The sequence below is a fragment of the Buteo buteo genome, chromosome 3 (assembly GCF_964188355.1).
Source record: "Buteo buteo chromosome 3, bButBut1.hap1.1, whole genome shotgun sequence".
NCBI lineage: Eukaryota > Metazoa > Chordata > Aves > Accipitriformes > Accipitridae > Buteo > Buteo buteo.
In genome coordinates this window covers 40,281,602-40,301,381 of record NC_134173.1, presented here as the reverse complement: position 1 = coordinate 40,301,381, position 19,780 = coordinate 40,281,602, and the positions used below count along the sequence as shown (strand labels likewise).

The 19,780-nt window shown below is 37.9% G+C and overlaps 1 protein-coding gene across 4 annotated transcripts in view; it reads left to right on the top strand.

Moving 5' to 3' along the window:
- The window catches only part of ARMC1 (armadillo repeat containing 1), a 32,978-nt gene that overhangs the window by 9,228 nt on the left and 3,970 nt on the right, over positions 1–19,780 (top strand). For all 4 annotated transcript variants that reach the window (XM_075023366.1, XM_075023364.1, XM_075023365.1 and 1 more), the window contains one exon: positions 17,139–17,328. In XM_075023366.1, the coding sequence (XP_074879467.1) occupies positions 17,139–17,328 (190 nt within the window). The remainder of the gene's footprint in view (positions 1–17,138; positions 17,329–19,780) is intronic.

Sequence of the window (19,780 nt, the reverse complement as noted above, 5' to 3'; positions counted from 1 at the left end):
CATGTTATGCATTCTAGTGTACTACTTAGAATCTGCGTATCTAGCTCATCGCTCTATCTAATCTAAAATCTTTTGATTATTTCCACAATCTAATTTGGTGTTTAGATTATTTTTTTTGGTGATGTGTTATAAAAATGCAAATAAGTCATACGAAGAGATACGAACTTCTGTCAGTATTTTGCTTTTCCAGTTATTACACAGTTCTTTCAAGTGAGACAGAACCCAGCATCTTCTGGAGCAGAAGTGGTAGTCACTGGATTTTTGCTCTTGACAGGTTAAGCACATCCTGTGGTCTGAATCTTTCCCTTTCATCAAGGATTTTGTAACTCTCACTGTTCACTTTCATTGACTTCTCACTTAACTAAATAATATTCAGTGGCTTTCCCTGTTCAGTACTGAATCGTGACAAACTGTATTCTGCCACTGATAAGGCTGTGTTATGACTTTTCAAGCAACGAAATGGAGCTCGTGTGCGCAGAGGCAAGTCACAAACTGAATATTTGTCATGTTTCAGACTTAAGTTGATGTTCAGCAGCGCTGAACTGACACTGTGCTTAGGAAGTCAAGAGTTTGTTTAGAATTCCAGTTCTCTTTTACTTTCAGTTATGTAAATCCTGAAATTTGAGGGTTTTTTTCATCATGTGAGTGTCTTTATAAGCCTTGAAGGTCTCTGTGTTAGAGACCTCAAGTTCAGCTGTGAAATTTCATGTTGTAACCTGCCTACAGCTAACCAGTCTTAACAGATCTTTAAATGGTCAATACCGTCAACTGGAAAATAGTTGGAGTTGGTTTGCTACTTATGATTTCTTCTAATAGTATATGGGAGCCTCAGGCACAGGCCAAAACCCTTTTGTTGCAAGTAATACACAACCAATGGAAGAAGAATATAGCACTTGTTTAAACTCATTATTGTGAAGGTGAAGTACCATTTCCTTCATAAGACTACTGAGGATGAGAGGTGAAATTGAATGCTACCTGTTTACCCAGTGATAAGCAGTAAATTATACTCTGTACTGCATCATGGAAAATGGGTGGGAAGTATTTGAAAGACATCCAAGTTTAACTGTAGTTCTTTGAGGTACCTTCATGTCTCATTTCATGATTTATCAGTCCCCTAGTATTATTTGATCAGCTTTTTGGTATTTGCTTGTATTAAGCATTATAGCTCATTTGTGAAAATCATTGTGCTGCTTCAAATGAATGTTTGGCTGACTCCTTAGTTAATACTACATTTCACTTAAGGAGCAAAGGATTGGTTTTAGGTTCACTATGACAGTGATTTTCAAGATGTATGAACACTGTTTTTCTCTAACAGAAGAGTAACAGATTTTAGATGTAGAGACTGGAGCTTATAGGCTCTAAAGCAGAAATATGAAATGTCATCCCTGAAGAGTATAGAATAAAAATTTGAAGGCAGTGAGATATTTATATATTTAAGATTTTTTTTTTTCAAACTGAACTTGATTTGGAACATGTATGACTTTCTGAAATACTTCATAAGAAAGGCTTTATACAATTCCACATTTTCTAGGACATCTGAGAAGCTGTTCAAGTTTCATGGAATACTTGCAGAACATTTTTCAAATATAAAAATTGCTGTTGCCCTATTCTATACTTGCTGGTTTTTTCCTTAGTACAGGAGATTTCTTTTTTGGTCATCCGCATCTGCTTACTTTTAAGCGAAGCTTGATGCATCTTTCCATGTTATAAGCTAGACGTAGTAACTGTGTTAGAGAGAAATCAGACCTTTAAAATCCCTACCTGCATGTTTCCAAAGTTTGGTGGGGTTTTGGGGTTTTTTTTTGGTTGATACTGCTTTATTGTTATCACAAAAATGTTTTACTCCCTTGCCAGGTGACTGAGTATCTGTAAGTCTAGAAGTGTTTGCGTAAGTAGGTGAAAAGGAGAGAAGTTGAGGCTCATTGGAGAATGGTGTTTCATTGTATTCCAGCAGTCAGCAGCAGTTATTTAATATTGAAAACTGGTTTAGTTGCTGGCTTTATGAATTGTATGGAGGACTTAATGTGTCCGTATGGACTTTATAAAATGTTATTAGCAGCTTCTAGAATTAAAATTAATTAGGATTTATAGCCTACAAGGAAATATACTAATTTGTGTTCAGAGTGAAAGTGACTTTTGATGGACAGTAAAGGTCAAAGTTCATAATTTTTCATAATCTTTATGAGCAGCATAATGGTACTGTTTAAATATAACGAACATGTATTTAAAAAAAAAACAACTGATGAAGAGTCAATATACTAAATAGCTCTTATTATGGAACGGCAAATTACTGAGAGTAAAATTCCAATTACTTAGCTAAAAGAGCTTTTCAAGATAGTCTTCCTTTGCCAGGGTGTCAGATTTAACAAGCTGAACTAAATCCAGTGCATTAATCAGCTCTTCCAATTTATTACTTGCCTAAGAAGATTAGGGCAATTAATATGTGTTTAATTAGAGTCCCTTGCAGATCTGGTAAAATACATGCAGTCTATAATTGCTGACTTCTTACTCAATTTTAATTTTTGGTAGTCTTAATTACCTATACTATTTGAAAATTTAATTATTTGTTGAAACCAGCAAAGTTTAAATTTATGATGTCTGACAAAAAAAAAGCCAAGTATTTCAGGTAGTATTTGCTGAAATTAAAATAGTAGGGATGTAGCATCACAGTAGTTTTATCATTTTTGTTATGTGACATACTTGTTTTTCTCTGTGAGAAAGGAGCAATGGTTAGGGAAGACGGGGCAAAGGCTCTGTGTTAATTAGCAAGAAAGCAAACTACATATTTAGAGGGATATCTGATGATTAAGCGGATGTTGCCGTATCATAACTGGCTTCAAGATAATACTTTGTGACAAATTATCGCTAAAAAACTATGTAAACTTTTCACATTTACTGCGTTTATACATTTGTGCTATTGATTGGAATACTTAAATTTTGATCTGCAATGGAGAAGGAAATAGCTTTTGACAGACTGTAGAGATTCTATTTTTCTGTACCTGAATCACTTAGTAATGTTATTTTTGTAATCCTTGGTATGTGGGGTTTTTTTACACATCAAAATTGAGAAATAGTTGCGATTGGGCAATGGGAAGCATGATTCTGTTCCATGATTATTTGGGGGCTCTACCATACTTGTGATTCTGTACTGAGAAGTTGTGTTTTTGGAGAAAAACATCGTTATCCTATGTCTTAAATATTCGTGTGAGCAGGAGGTTCCAAAAACTTTGCTTTTGGAAGTGATTTACAAATTGCTGTGTATCACCTGGAACGAGAGTAATACACCCATTTCTCTGTCTACTCCATGTTAACTTTCCTGGCATTTCCTTTCCTGGGAATTTCTCAAGCCTCCTTGTTTTACCCACTTTGTTACATTTTGTCTGTTAGAAGGTAAGTGCTTCTAGAAAATTACACTATTTGGTTGCTGGTGCATCTCGGCTGTGGGGCTCCAGTCTATTCAGTGCTGTAGCAATGTGCTTGTTAATAATAGATGGCCATAGTAGGAAGACGTCTGCAGGCTGATTTATTCAGCATTGTTAAGCAAAGTGGCTTAATGTCCCCCTCCCTCTAGTTTCTTTAAGGAATGTTTTTATTGTATATTTTGTTAATCTTACAAGTTTCAGAAATAGATTGTTTTTTGAAGTTATTTTTGAAAAAGCATCCTCTGCCAAAAAAACCCCAATGAAATATTAGGAAATGTAGGAAACATCAGTATGTCCTCTTTAAATATACCATGTTGTTTGTTCTGAGTGTCTGAGTGCTCCTTTTGTCTGTCAAACAGCTTCCTGGTATTTGGAGATTATATATAGGAAGGAGTGGAGCTGCAGGGGAGAGGATGGGTTCAATGCTGTGGGCTACCTAGGTCAGTAAGGCATGTACTGAGTAAAAGTTCTTGCTCTTTTTTGCTTGGGGGTCATGACAAACTAACAAGAATTCAGACTTTCCCACGGTTCAATTTTTTTTAAAATGTTTCAAGACCGTTTTTGTATTCCTTTGTATTTGTAGAATATTTAGTGTTATGAAGCATATAGGAAGTCATGATCTTAACACAGAGATGCAGGCACAGGGACAAATAGTAATAATAAATAAAACACAAAAAGCATTAAGTAATGAAATGGTGTAAAATCCTAGTTTTACAGCATTGGTGTTAACCTGGACTTTAGTCATGATGTAATGGGCTTTCTGGGAGAATCTTGTGGGTTTTGTGAGATAAGAAAATAAGATTTAAAGGCTTGGAAAGATGGATGTTGTTTCTAAGAATAGTCCAAGACTTGACTGCCAACAATTCACATGTAACTAGTAGTAATTTACATGTTAAAATATTACTGTGGGTTTATATTTTGCAGGGGTTAACAGAAATTAGCAGTCAAATAACTGTTCTAAAGGTTTATTATGAGAGGTGCAATTTAGGATGAGCTTATTGTTTTTGTTTGTTTGTGTAGAATTGGTCACTGAGGAAGAATATGAAAGTGTGACCAAATGGAACAGTCTGCCCTGTGCCCTACAAGATGTATTCAATGTTCTCTCGATGTGCTTTTGATGTTCTGTTTTGTTTTTTTAATCACGGGTCCTCTCTGTAGTCAAAGAGGTATTACAAAGTCAATGTTTCTTCTTGCATGCAACTTTCTTTGTGAGCTCTATACAGTCAGTACTATTTCTGTGCTCAACAGTTTAGGTGATTGTCAACCTCTAGATTTGGCTTTTTTGTGTTTGTATTATTTTTATCATTCTGTCATGTGTGTAATTTCTATTATAATGTTTTTGACTGCTGTCAGGAATACAGTTTGATTTCACTTTTTGCTCTCCAAGCTGCTACTTTTACTTTGTAACATTCCATTTGGTATCTGGTATCTGTATCGGGACTCTTGGTTGTGCAGTTTTTCATCATCTGATGTCTGTCTCAATTTAATTCAGGTACTATACATCTGTAGACTTTTTAGTATACCAGTTCAATAAAATAATAGTTCAATAAACTAGCTTTTGGTATACTAGTTTAATACATTGCACACTCAAAGGAAACAGCGGACCAGCTACTTTTGTTACTGGTTTCTGTGCAGCACTTGCAGTTAATGCACAGCTTTCTTGATATGTCCCCCAAAAATTGCAGATTTTTTTTTTTTCTATTAAACCATAAGTGTCTGGATTACCTCCTCCCCCCTTCCCGAATGCTGCTCAAGCAAGAAACACAGTAAGGTGCTGGTGTATGATTAGAACTTGCATAGTTTCATGTGGGTATTACAGGCAATAAGTGCCGCAAAGGGAAATGCCTCAAAAAATATTAATGATGAAACAGTCTTCATTAGCAGTTTCGGAATGGAGCTGTTATTTCAGAAGAAAGTGAATTTTACTCTGGAACAACTAATGCAAAGTAAATATGTTATTCTGAATTAGATGTATTTTTATTCAGGAATGTGTTTTTGTACTTTGTTGTTTTGCAGTACATGCTACAATATCTTCTTCTGCATGATTTCCATTGAATTTTGCAGGTATCCTATGTAATAACTTGGAACAAATGAAAATTGTTAGTGCATTCTGTAATTACACAGTACATGATCAAGTTCACACGAAATTTTTTTTTTTTTAAAACCTTGGTGCATGCTTCAACCTATTTTGCATGACTGCTGTCCCTTTGGCTAGCAGTGAAGCTGCTGATGCTAGCTTGCTTTAAAAAAAAAAAAAAATCCAGTGCCAACAAATAAGTAGTTCAAGAGTATGAAAACAAGATGTTTAACTCGTTGCTTTCAAAGTTACCTACTTCAAGTCTCTGCTGAATAGATTAACTATATTAGCAAATGAGTCAAATACAAAGCTTACACACAGATATGCCTACATAGACACCACCTGCATTTTTTTGCTCTGGTACAGGTTGGTGCTGTAGTTTAATTCTTATTATTCACACAGGTTTTGTTTAGAGAAGCCTTTATCTGTAAGTTTGCAAACCTTTTTTTTATTTATTCTTTTTTTTTACTTTTCCCAGTAGATTTCAGGGAAATAGTCAGATGAAGTTTACTTCTCAAAATTAAAATAGACACCACCTGCATTTTTTTGCTCTGGTACAGGTTGGTGCTGTAGTTTAATTCTTATTATTCACACAGGTTTTGTTTAGAGAAGCCTTTATCTGTAAGTTTGCAAACCTTTTTTTTATTTATTCTTTTTTTTTACTTTTCCCAGTAGATTTCAGGGAAATAGTCAGATGAAGTTTACTTCTCAAAATTAAAATAAACTGTGGTGGTTTTTTAAAGACATAAAAGGATTTTCCTGACAATTATATACTATCATCATATATTATTATATGATATACGTAATGCTATTAGCATGCTGATAATACAAGAAGTGGTATTTGGCTCCTTCAAGACATTCCTAAAATGTCTCAGTACAGAGCCTAATTCCAGCACTGTCAATACTTCTGCCTGGTTCCTACAGCATTATTACTGGGAAGGATTGGCTTTTTAATGCCAGTATTTGATATCTGCCACCAAAAAGGACCAGAGAGAGTTGCTACCCTTACGATTTATTTTTGTTTTCAACCCCAATGAAGCTGTATAATAAACGTGATTTCTGCCATATAAATACATTAAATGATTACTGTTCATTAGCAGGCAAGATGTTGGAACTAGCTACTGTGAAATTCAACATGGAGTTTGTGTCTGTTATGCAGACTCTTGTCTAGCAAATGCTACTCTGAAGCCTTTTGAGTTTAGTTGAGTAACAGGCCTTGATTTTTTTTTTTTGAGATGGAGAATATGTCCATATGGTAGATACCAAGCTGTGGAAGATCAAAAGTTGATCTTCCATTTAGCATATAAATAGCAAGAGTTAAACAAAATTAGATGAATAGCTGGGTTAAACATATGGCATATGTTCAAATCTGTTATCCCATTCTTGAAAGTTTGTTCTCTTCTTGTGATCAGAGGACAATAGAATGAATCAGGGAAATCTTCTAAGCATGGATAATTACTCAGTTTGCTAAATGTTTAAGATTATATCACAGTTGCTGATTTTACAGCAGTTAATGGATTGTACTGTGATTTTACTCAGATTTACAAGTTATATTTAATATTTAGGCTTTTTTTGTTTTTCAGCGGTCTTCAGAACATCCCAGCATTTACGTGGGGTTTCTCTAAATTTCCAGGGTCAGTAGGCTCGTGACTTAAATTGAGCTGGAAGTGGCGCTGGGAAATCCAATCCTCACTCCTAATTTCAGTAAGGTATCACTTGTTTAGTACAAAATCAACTTCAAGACATCAGGTTTCCTCGTTCTGTTCCAAACTTTTCTTAGTTTAGTGTCTCCTGGTCAAATTGTCACAGCTAGTAATGTGAGTAGGGTCTGGAAGACTTGCCAAGTGGCAGGCATCTTGGAAAGCATTCTAGGAAAGTCTGTCTGACCTTGCCTTGTTTCCGAGGTGTGACAGCCTTCTAGTAAACAAAGGTGACATGTAGTCAGCACATGGTTGATACCATCAGAATGCAGTCACATAACACAACTGCACTCAGGCTGTATGTAGGTTCATCAAGCAGTCCAGCTGCTTGGGTTTTGGATTTGGAGATTCATAGCGCTGTAGCCCACTGTGTCACTTCAAAATCGCCCAGTCCTACAGGTTCTATTGTTCTTCCTGTTCTGTGCCTATGAATTATTTTTCCTGTTGTTAGCCCGCTACTATGATTGTGTGGTGGGTTGACCCTGGCTGGATGCCAGGTGCCCACCAAAGCTGCTCTATCACTCCCCTCCTCAACTGGACAGGGGAGAGAAAATATAACAAAAGGCTTGTGGGTTGAGATAAGGACAAGGAGAGGTCACTTACCAATTACTGTCACGGGCAAAACAGACCTGACTTGGAGAAAATTAATTTAATTTATTACTAATCAAATCAAGAGTAGAATAATGAAAAATAAAATCAAATCTTAAAACACCTTCCCCCCCACCTCTTCCTTCTTCCTGGGCTCAACTCTACTCCTAATTTTCTCTACCTCCTCCCTCCCAGCAGCGCAGGTGGATGGGGAATGGGGGTTGGGGTCAGTTCATCACACCTTGTCTCTGCCGCTTCTTCCTCCTCAGGGGCAGGACTCCTCACACTCTTCCCCTGCTCCAGTGTGGGGGTCCCTCCCATGGGAGACAGTCCTCCATGAACTGCTCCAGCGTGGGTCCCTTCCACGGGGTGCAGTCCTTCAGGCACAGACTGCTCCAGTGTGGGTCCCCCATGGGGTCACAAGTCCTGCCAGAAAACCTGCTCCAGCGTGGGCTCCTCTCTCCACGGGGCCACAGGTCCTGCCAGGAGCCTGCTGCAGCGCGGGCTTCCCACGGGGACACAGCCTCCTTTGGGCATCCCCCTGCTCTAGCATGGGGTCCTCCCCGGGCTGCAGGTGGAGATCTGCTCCCCCGTGGACCTCCCTGGGCTGCAGGGGGACAGCCTGCCTCACCAGGGTCTTCCCCACGGGCTGCAGGGGAATCTCTGCTCTGGGACCTGGAGCATCTCCTCCCCCTCCTTCTGCACTGACCTTGGGGTCTGCAGGGCTGTTTCTCTTACATGTTCTCACTCCTCGCTCTGGCTGCAGTTTCTGTGCCGCAGCAACTTTTTTCCTTCTTAAATACGTTATCCCAGAGGTACTACCGCTGTCACTTGATGGGCTCAGCCTTGGCCAGCAGCGGGTCTGTCTCGGAGCCAGCTGGCATTGCTCCATGGGACATAGGGGAAGCTTCTAGCAGCTTCTCAGAGAAGCCAGCCCGGTAGCCTGCCCCTTGCTACCAAAACCTTGCCACACAAACCCAATACAGCTTGATATGTTGTTGTTAGCCAACATAAGGATCCTGCTGTCTATATTCTTGAGGATTTTGACTTCTTTCTTTTTAAGAAAGCAGGTGGTAATCCTTTTTGTTAGCTGCTGTATAATGTTATCTGTTCTTTACTGGGTGTTTTGGGGCTAGAGGGAACTGAGGTGTACTGTAGTGGGTAGCGTGGTAATAGCACCGTACTGGGACTGTGAGAAAGTGTGCGCTGAAGTAATGCTCTTTTTCAAGTTGTTTTCAAATGACTTGCCCATTGCCTGGAATGAGTCAGCAGAGCAGCCATATGCTCGTGAGCCCACCATATCATGGGATGCACTAAAAGCTCACAAGAAAGAGCAGCATTCTTGAAGATAACAAAGAATCTTGCCCTGGCACTGGAGCAGAACAGCCAGAAAAACAGCCAGATCAGATAACTGTCTTGAAACAGATTGCTTTTTCTCTAATACCATGCTCTTTCTTTAGGCTTGTCATTCATGCTCAAAGTTTCATCAAAACCATGTCAATCACTGTGTCTCACTTCTAGAATCAAGGATTAGTGATTTCCCACCCACCCTTACAGAATGTAGCAATTCTTTGCAGATTACTGCTCCCGTTAGTTATAGGTAGAGACAATTTCTGTCTTAAATATAGGAAGAATGGGCTCTGAAAGAAGTTGGTCACCTGGAAGCAAATACATCAGTGGTCTTAAGGCATAGTTGATATGAATATCAATTTGTTACCCATTTTTTAACCATAATTAAATCAAATGATAAATCTCCACCAAGTATATACTTGAAGGTTTCTAATACAGCTGCATTTACCCAACAATGTATTTAGACAGAATTCATGCCAATGCATTAAGTTCTTACTTGTGCTTTTTGTGTGATATAGGATACTACATTTATTGCAGTGAATGAGGTTCATTACAGAATTAAAACGATGGTTTAAAATATCAGTACGTAGGATTGTAGAGAAAAATGTTCGTTCTGCTTTACAGGGGCAGTACTTGCATTTATGAAAAGGATTGGGATCAAGTGAAAATATCTACTTTATGTGATTGTAAGTTTTCTCAAACTTTTTGGAAAGGTGTTTGGGTCATTCTGGAAATGGAGTCTCTCAAACTAGTATTCTGGAGAAAAAATACATTCAGTCCTTTGTTACATTCACTGACTTGCTTTGGATTTTTCTGTGATAAGACTGTAAGTTAAATCTGAGTTGTTTTTACTTTTAATTTACGAGTAGGTTATTTGGTATGGGATTCAGCTAAGTTCTTGCCAAATATCTCAGCCTTGACTTGGCTAATGAAGACATTTTTATTCTTCAAACTCTTCATGTTTGTTAGTCTTGAATTGTGTAGTGGATTTTTTTTTAATTTATTTTAAAGATCTGTGCTTGTAAGGTACTATTTTTCCATTAGTATGTAAACTCCTTGAGATGTCAGTACAGGAAATTTTACCTGAACTGACTTTAAAAGGTTGAGATCTATTTCCTTATTTTTGTGGGCTGGATTAATCTTTCCTTCGCCACTTCCTTTGCTAGCTTTCTTTGCTTTTACAGACCTGCTCTTAATATTAATTTTTCTGTGTGTTGCTTTCTCAAGTACTCACGAGCAAGAGCATAGTGATGACCCATACAATGCATGTCCACCTTTTCTGATTGGCTGTAACAGCCTTTCTTCATGAGTTGTAAGGCTGTATGCCATGTCCCCTCACTTATGGGGCCATGCATACTGAAAATATATATAGTACAGACACTCTGTATGTGAAAGTCTCTATTACATGTGTATGGGTGGTATACTGTAAATGCTCTTGTATATAATTTTCCTTGCTTGGATTTTAACAGAGTTTTGGGAAGTGGGCTCTTGTATGATAGAAAGAGTCTACCTCTGGTTGCCCTCTTCTCACAGAGGTTTCTCAGCCTTGTGCAGGGAATGAGCTGTAGCTCTTCATGTATCCTGAGGTGTAAGTGATGCCCCCTTCTAAAGCTAGAGGTTGAGAATGGTCTGTCTGTCTTTGGCTCTCTTATTCCCTAGCACCCCTGGGGAAAAAGGTCCATTTGTACAAGGCTGAAATTACATCAGATTTGGTTAAGAGAGAGAGTAAAAATGTAAACTCCTGATTGAGCTTATATACATTGACATTTTGATCTATGTTTTGAGATTACTTGAGATTAAAATATTTCTTTGATATTCCTGTGTGATCTAATTTTTTGACTCTATACTGAATTGATTGAATACAATTACTGTGCTAAGTATAATTATGAAAAAATGCTTTAGATCAAGGGAGAAAACTTGGAGCAGTGTTTTCCTAAAATCAACGTCATGTTTGAATCGGTAAACTATTGGATTTTTAAGTTTTGTATTAAAGGTGTCTAAATTGTTATTATAAGGTGTAATAAGCTCTATTAAAAGTTTCTAAATTGTTTTTATAACATGTAATAAGCTGAATAACTCGATGACTGTGGCTAGTAAGATCATGCTATAAGTTAAGGTGAAAACATTCGAAATGTCAATTGGCAAATTAATGACTTTGAGAATGAAGCCTCCCCTTTTCCATCTGGCCTTGCCTTTAGTTCATGATGCCTTAAGATAAAACAATTTAGGACTGAGTGGTGAACTGTAAGTCTAAATGTAGGAGCAGGAAATTTCTGAAATCAAAATAAAATTACACAGCTGCTTATGTTTCAGTCTAATTATCAGGTGCATTAATGTTATGTAAGCTGTCATGCAAAACTCTTTGGGAAATAATATGTAAGGACAGTAGTTGGCAGGAAAATGAAATACATTTTTGCTTTACTTACATAAAAGCCTAACTTCTAAAATACTCTTAACCTGAAAAAATAGGTATCTCCAAGTAGGTAAAAATGGATATGCTCCATGTACATTGCTGTTTGAATTTACCTAATGACTTCTCAAATTGTAATGTGTGTTCACAGACTTACAGAATGGTTCAGGTAGGAAGGGACCTCTGGAAGTCATCCGGTCCAAATCCTCTACTCGAGTAAGGTTGCCTAAACCATATTGCCCAGAACCATGTCCAGATGACTTTTGAATATCTCCAAGGAGGGAGACTCCACAACCTCTCTGGGCAATTTGTGCCAATGCTTGGTCACCCTCACAGGGAAAAAGTGTTTCCTGATGTTCAGAGGGAACCTCCTGTGTTTCAGTTTGTGCCATTGCCTCTTGTCCTGGCACTGGGCACCACTGAAAAGAGCCTGTCTCCATCCTCTTTGCACCCTCCCTTCAGATATTTATATGCATTGATAAGATACCCCCCTGAGCCTTCCAATCTCCAGGCTGAACAGTCCGAGCTCTCTCAGCCTTTCCTCATCAGCCCCTTAATCATCTTCCTTGCCCTTTGTTGGACTGTCCAGCATGTTCATATCTCTTGTGTACTGGGGAGTCCAGACCTGGACACAGCACTCCAGGTGTTGCCTCACCAGTGCTGAGTAGAGGGGTGCGATCACCTCCCTCCACCTGCTGGCAACACTGCTCCTAACGCGGCCCAGGATGCCATTAGCCGCCTTTGCTGCAAGAGCGTGTTGCTGGCTGATGTTGAACTTCATGCTCACCAGGACCCCCAGGTCCTTCTCTGTAAAGCTGCTTTCCAGCTGGCCAGCCCCTGGTCTGTGCTGGTGCCTGGCAGTGTTCCTCCCCAGGTCCAGAACTTTGCACTTCCCCTTGTTGAACTTCATGAGGTTCCTGTCAGCCCATTTCTCCAGCCTGTAACAGTCCCTCTGGATGACAGCATGACCCTCTGGTATATCAGCCACTCCTTCCTGTTGTGTGTCATCTGCAGACTTGCTGAGGGTCCACTCTGCCCCATCATGCACATCGTTAATGAAGACAGTGAACAGAATTGGATCCCGTATTGACCCATGGGGTACACTGCTAGATACTGGCCTCCAGCTAGATGTCATGGCCCTGATCACCACCTTCTGGGCCTGGCCATCTAGCCAGTTTTCAGTCCACCTTGCTGTCTGTTCACCCAGTCAATACTTCATCAGCTTCTGTATGAGAATTGTATAGACAACATCCACTGCTCTCCCCTCATCTGTGAAGCCAGTCATTTCATTGTAGAAGGCTATCAGGGTCGTCAGGCATGACTTCCTCTTTGTGAATCCATGCTCATTCTTCCTGGTCACCTTCTTGTCCTTCATGTGCCTGGAGGAGATGGTTTCCAGATTTGTTCCATCACCTTCGCAGGGGTCGAGGTGATTATCAAAAGCCTTGAAATTTCATGAATGGGTAATTAACTTTGTCGTCTTACTGTGGGTCATGGACAAACAGCAAGTACAACCAAAAGCAGCATCACTGTAGAAGTGAGACTTATGACACTTCTCCTTTTGATGGAATCTGGGATGTAACTGAATCTCTGGTAAAGAAAAATACTCTCTTTAATTTGAAAACCTCCTGTCTTTAGGTTATAAACTCAGTAGAAATACTCTAATGAAATGCCATTGTAGTATGTTTGTTATCTGTTTGGCTAGTGTGTCTTTAGAGCACAATGTATGCTACTAAGGAAATGCATGTAATAGTTTCTGTGCTTGTGCACAGGGTCTGCTGTACTTTGAGCAGGGTTATGGTAACATCTGTTTCCTCTGATACAGGAGTGTGTATGTAATGCACACATATGTATATGTACATATATGTTTATTTTAAAATATATGCATAAAACATTATAGCTTTAAAAAGGATAAGGTGGTCTTTTACACATACACACACATCTCTATATAACCCCCTGTATATATTTATAAATGTATTTATATCTTGTCTTTCTCCAAAAGGAGAAAATCCACTACATTAGTCTTTCTCAGCCTTTGTGCTTTTTCTAAAGGAAGAAACATAACTTTCTATGTTACCTTTACATCAGATGCAGCTATGCTAGGAAGATTGTCAGGGCCCTTCTATTATAATTTATGATACTGTGTGTATACTTAAGTCATGTGCTGGTTGTACAGCCATAATGCTATAAGGTGCTTACACAGTCTTTCCAAGCATGCATACTCAACCCACATCACATATACCTTTGGAGTTGTAGCCACTAATTTTCATGTCCTTTAAGTTTAGCTAAAACTTTTTTTTAAAAAGTCTTGTTATGCTAATAAAACCTCTGCAGCACTTGGACCATGTTTACAAAGTTCTTTTTAATTGTGAAGAAAATGAGAACTATTTCTTGTATCTTCTTCCGACAGATACAGCACATGTCACTTGGATTCTGTGTTCATATTACTCATACAGCCAGCCTTGGTTGAACGTAGTGGAAAGACAGGCAGCAATCTAGGATGATGGGAATTCAAGAAGACAGTGAAAATTAAAGGTTTGGGTGTCTGACAGGCATCTTCTGAGTCTTGCTGAAGTAATGTAAGATGTTACAACCTCTGTTAGTCTGCTCTAACTAGGGACTACCATTTCCCTAGCAGGGTAGCAGAACACTGATCATAGAACAGCCCAGGTTGGAAGGGACCTTGAAAGATCATCTGGTCTGACCTTTCCTGGGAAAGGGAACCTAGATGAGACTATCTAGTGCCCTGTCCAATTGCATCTTGAAAAACTCCAACAATGAGGACTCTGCCATGTCCCTAGGGAGGTTGTTCCAGTGATTGATTTTTCTCAAACAATCTCTAACTGCATGGTAACTTCATAGTAAGTACCTGCACCTTCAATGGTGAATAAAGTGCTATGCTAGTGTGTGAATGCAGGTGGCAGAAAGATGAGCAAGAGTTCCCTTCTGCTGCTCTGATGGTAGCAGGAGGCTGGGTCGGACAGCTGTGAGCAGTCGTATCTGAAACTGCTGACGTGGAGGTGCTGGGAAGGCCTGTGTCAGTGTCCTCAGAATACTCTTCTCTTAATGTTGCAATTTTTTCTTATTTCAGGCAACAAAACCACAGCCCATGTGTTAGCCTTATTTTTTTAAAAAACTTTCACTATTCTACTATGTTTTAATTTTACATGTAGCTTCATTGTATTTATCGTTTTGTTACCAATATAGTGTATAAAGAAACAGAGTCAGCATTGAACGTCACCTTGGCTTTACAATAGAGAGGGTTTACTATACTCACTTCCAGATAGATACTTTTTTCTTTAAAGGTAGCATCATCATAGAATCACAGAATGGTTTGGGTTGGAAGGGACCTTTAAAGGTCATTTAGTCCACCCCCCCCCCTGCAATGAGCAAGGACATCTTCAACTAGATCAGGTTGCTCAGAGCCCTGTCCAGCCTGACCCTGAATGTTTCCAGGGATGGGGCATCTACAGCCTCTCTGGGTAACCTCTTCCAGTGTTTCACCACCCTCATCATAAAAAATTTCTTCCTTAAATGTAAAAGGGGTAACTAGAGTTATCATCTGTAACTTAGTGGTAGATAGTAGTAGTCCTCTGTTTGGAAAAATACAGGAAATTATCCAAGTAGTTTGTTTCAGTGTGTCTGTGCATGCGCATAACACTTACCTGTATAGACTTAGTTTAGGGATATCTTAGAATACTTGTATCGAATAAGAGCAGATTTAAATTTGTGTTTTCAAATCAACAGGTTGTTTCAATAGTACAGTTAATCTTAGGTCATTAGTTTTCCAAGAACTACGGCAACTATAATGTTGGGAGCACAAAACATGTATGAAAATCACTGTTGATTTTTTACTTTTAGGCACTTACATATTTTATATTTGTTGACATATTGATAACTTTAAATTCTCTTTCTTTCTTGTTTGTGTATATATATGTATATATATATATATTATGGCTAATATTAAGTATATTTTATTTCTCATTTGTCTTTCTGAATTTTTTTTAACCCTGGGATGCAATAGTACAACTGTATTCAAGCACAAACTTACCAACAGCATAGTGGGTGCTCTAAGTGGGATAGTGACATTTTCAATAGTGTGCTTAGTTAACTGTATTTAAACTTACAAAAAAAAAAAAAATCATCTATTGTAAATCAGGATTGTTGTTGTTGTTAGAATTTCCCAAAACTAATGGGTGGGTGAATTTCTTACTATCTCGATGGTCACTTTTGCACAAGCTAATGTATTACTACCTCAAGACATCAGCTTGCATGACTTTATCATCTATTCTATTACTTTATCTAATAAATCGTGGAAGGTTAAAGTTGAAATCTTTGAGTTCCCAGCACTTGTTGCTGTGAATTAACATAAGCGTATTTTTCACTGTAGGAAAGCAGAATGTAAGCATGTATTTAAAGTTGAACATATGCTGAAATGCTTTGCTATTTTAGGTCTTGGTTGTTTGCTTATTACCCCCTTTTCTTTTTTCATTTTTTCTTTGGATGCTATCAATGTACTGAATGATCACAAGAACTCACATTTTTGTTTTCCTTTCCAAATGGTGCTGTTCAAAACAAGGTGTAGGAAAGGGAGGGGGGAAAAAAAGAAAAAGGAAAAAAAAAAAAAAAAAGGTTAGCTGGGATCCCCAGAAGTTAAGAGCTCCTAACATGCTTGCTTCAGTGTTCTTTCTTGCCCATATGGTAGGATTGAAAACGTGTTTAATGTATGGTAATTAAGGAAGTCAAATGGAAAAAAAAATAAATCTAAAGGTACTTGTTACTTACTTAGTGTTTGCTAAACAAAGCAGCAAAGCTGTCATGCATCATTTTAAGATTAATTGCAAGTTGTTGTGGTAATGATTTTGTTTCTGTACATAGCTTTAAATCACTGGCATAATTAAAACAGGGCTGAATTTGGACAACAGATTTATATTAGTACCTTATTAAAATTAGTTTTAATCATAAGAAATTAATATATGTTCAGTCTATTATCTATGGTTTTTTTCTATCTAAAAAAATACTATCATATAGTTCATACCATAAATTTTAGTCTAATCAGAAATAACCTTTGGATTCTTCAAAGAAATCTGGGATTCTGCTTTGCTGTTCGTGCTCAATAACTTTGGAGAAGAAAACATTTGGAAAGATTACAGTGAAATTATTTTTATTATGTACCAAGGAAAGTGGGAAATGAAACGTATCACAAGGCAGTTGGAGATCTTTTGTTTTTTTAAAAAAAAAAAAAAAAGCTTGACGCAAACGAAGTAATGGTGGTGTACTGAGCCATCTACTACCATGTTTGGTTTGTAGTTGTCAAACTGATGTAAACTGTATTCATGTTGTTTGAGAACACAGACTTTTTTGTGATGATACCAGAATTAACAGATGGACAAAAAAATTGGAGTATGGGAAAGGAAATAGTTTTACCTAATTTTTCTTCTCCCCTTTTAAAATTTTTGCTCTGCGGTGACTGCATAATTGTATTTCTGTAGCACGTGGAGTATTCCTGTTGCAAGGACATAATCAGCAGCTGTTTGGAGTACTAATGTAAAAACAAATATTTGCAAATATTAATTTATTTTTTCTTTAAGGACCACTACACCGGGAGAGACTAAACTTTTAGCTTCTGAAGTCTATGATATCCTTCAGTCTTCCAACATGTCAGACATGGACAATGTGAATGAGATGAATTATCGTCGACGGAAAGCACAGTTTTTCCTTGGCAGCACAAATAAACGTGCCAAGACAGTGGTTTTGCATATAGATGGCCTTGATGATTCGGTAAGGAAACCTTCAGCATTTATGTAAATAAGACATGCAGTACTGAGATGTTTTGCCCACAAAAATATTCGGGCTACTTGTGTGGCATCGTCAATTGTCAGCAATTTCCGTAAATCATATTTTGAATCACAAGATATGTATAAAATCTTGCATAAATTGAGCTTACTCAGAATATCTAAGGAAGATGTTTTAAGACAGTTTCCTTGATGGCTTTTTAATTACTCTAAAAAACCTATTCTATTTCTACTTCTCCTAATTTTCTTTCCCTTTTCAAGAAAGAATGGAATAAACAAGGTACCTTCAGCGGTTTCACTTAAGATATCTTGTGGTTGCATTGGTGTGTCAAACTAAAAAGTTTCCTTTTAGATATGAGAGATTTCAGACACTGTTTTTTTTTGTTTTGGGGTTGGGTTTTTTTATTACTCTTAATTTAGAAATGCTGTATTTTCTTTGAGCTGGTTTTGCTACATCTTTTCATTGTCTGTGAGATCTTTTCTACTGTAGTGACCAGAATGGCATTTGAGTTAATGAGGTCTCACTGAGTCTTTATGTAATGTCAGAATAACTTCTACGGATTTATCTACCATACCCCTGTAGATAACACCCCAGGGCCATGTTTGCCTTTTTACGGCTGCCAAACAGCATGTAGACTGTTTAAGCATGTTATCCACAAGTGCCCTCCGGACTCTGTATCTTCAGTTTTGTACCCATTTTAAATGATCAAACCTGATCCTTTGCTTTGTTGCTTTACATTTTGCCAAGTAAGCGTGTCCACAGGCCCAGTTTATCAACAGCATACCCGTCGTACTGTTTTCATAAGACCATAGTTAATTCCTTTCGAAATAACATGCTGCTCTAGCTCACTTTATACAAAGTAAATATTTTTTACAGTTTTGTCCTTCCAGCACTTGCTCTGTCTAGAAAGGCAGTGCTTTGTCAACACCATTTGCTTTTGTACTCTGAATTTTAATTCAGTCCAATCAGTTGTCTCCTGTTTGTTTTGTTTTTAAGCTTGTAGTTGGTTTGTTTGTTCACAGGTATCTCCAAGCAAGAAATTTCATCCACATCTACTTTGTGAGTTAGATATTCTGGCTATAGTCTGATTCTATCTTAAAAGTGTTTCTTTGTGTTCTTCAACAAATGGAACTTCTTGAGATTTGTGGAGTTTCTCTTAAATGCTGAGGCAAAGGTATTCTGAAAAAGCATAGGATATTTAGATACTCAGCTCCAGAGAGCAAAACTGCAGGCTTCTGTAGTTGCCTAGAGCACACCAGCATGTTTTCTTATCTCATTGTTGAAGAAATGAAAAATCTGACTGTGCAGTGGCTAGAGATGGCTAGCGTACATAGCTCTGTATTTCATCAGATGATTAAAGAAATGATAGTGATACTCCAGGTGCTCACTCAGCAGTTAAACATCCCTATAATGCTATTTTAAATGTCACGGTAAGTTGGGACTGGGAGGATGATGAGGGATGTGAACAGTAGAAGTGGCTTAGTTTCTTTCAACAATTTATTCCTGACTTAACTGGCAAAGAATATTAGGTGGCACATTTGTTAAAAGGCACAGTAAATAAATGCAGGGCTGTAAAAACTGTGTTCTCAGTTTCCCTGTGTTTTGTCATTTAGATTTGAAACAAGAAGCTGCTGTTAGTACTGATTGTAAATCCTAGAAATGCTTGTGGATTTTGAAACCTCAAATAGTAGATATTCGTTATTTCAGAAAGGGAGGGGAAAGGTCATTTGTTGTTTAGTGTGGGGTCAGATGTCTTTATTAATTATCAAATTTGATGATAAGCTTGGGGGAAAAAAAAAAAGGAAAAAATGAAGCAATACTTCAGGAGTCTGTGGCATCCCCCTCAGTAAGTTTTCTAGTCTGTACATTTTAGTAGTATTTGTTAGGGTATGGTAATCAGGGTTCGGTGTGCAAGAAAAGAACCTAAATTTCACCTGTCCCACCCTGTGCCCATGCTTCAGGAGTACCATGCAGAAAGATGTCTAGCTGTGTATTGCTGGGGTTTGTGCCTAACTGCCATAGTTAGACATACTTTGCAAAAGACATTTGTGCAGCAAGGCTGGTGAGTGCCAAACTTCCAGCTTTTTAAGGAGTCTGGACCTTGGTAAGTTTTGTCTTTAAGAAGTGATTCACCAGTTATCTGATCACTGAAAGCCTCATTCTGAATTAAGCTGAGGTACCCGTGATTTAACCTGGGATCTCAGAGTAAAAAGCCAAATTCTGTCACAGAGTTGCTATACACCCATGTAGGCATAAATTATTTGTTTAGGCTAATAAGCTATGAATGTGTTGCTTCTTATGTCCAAAAGTAGTTTCAACTTTCACTCATGTGATGCAGCCTATCATCTTTGCATCAAATATTTCCTGTATATAGGAAAGGTAGCCTATCTGGCAAAGTTATTTTTGTAAATCTCAAAAATGTTAATTATTTCAATAC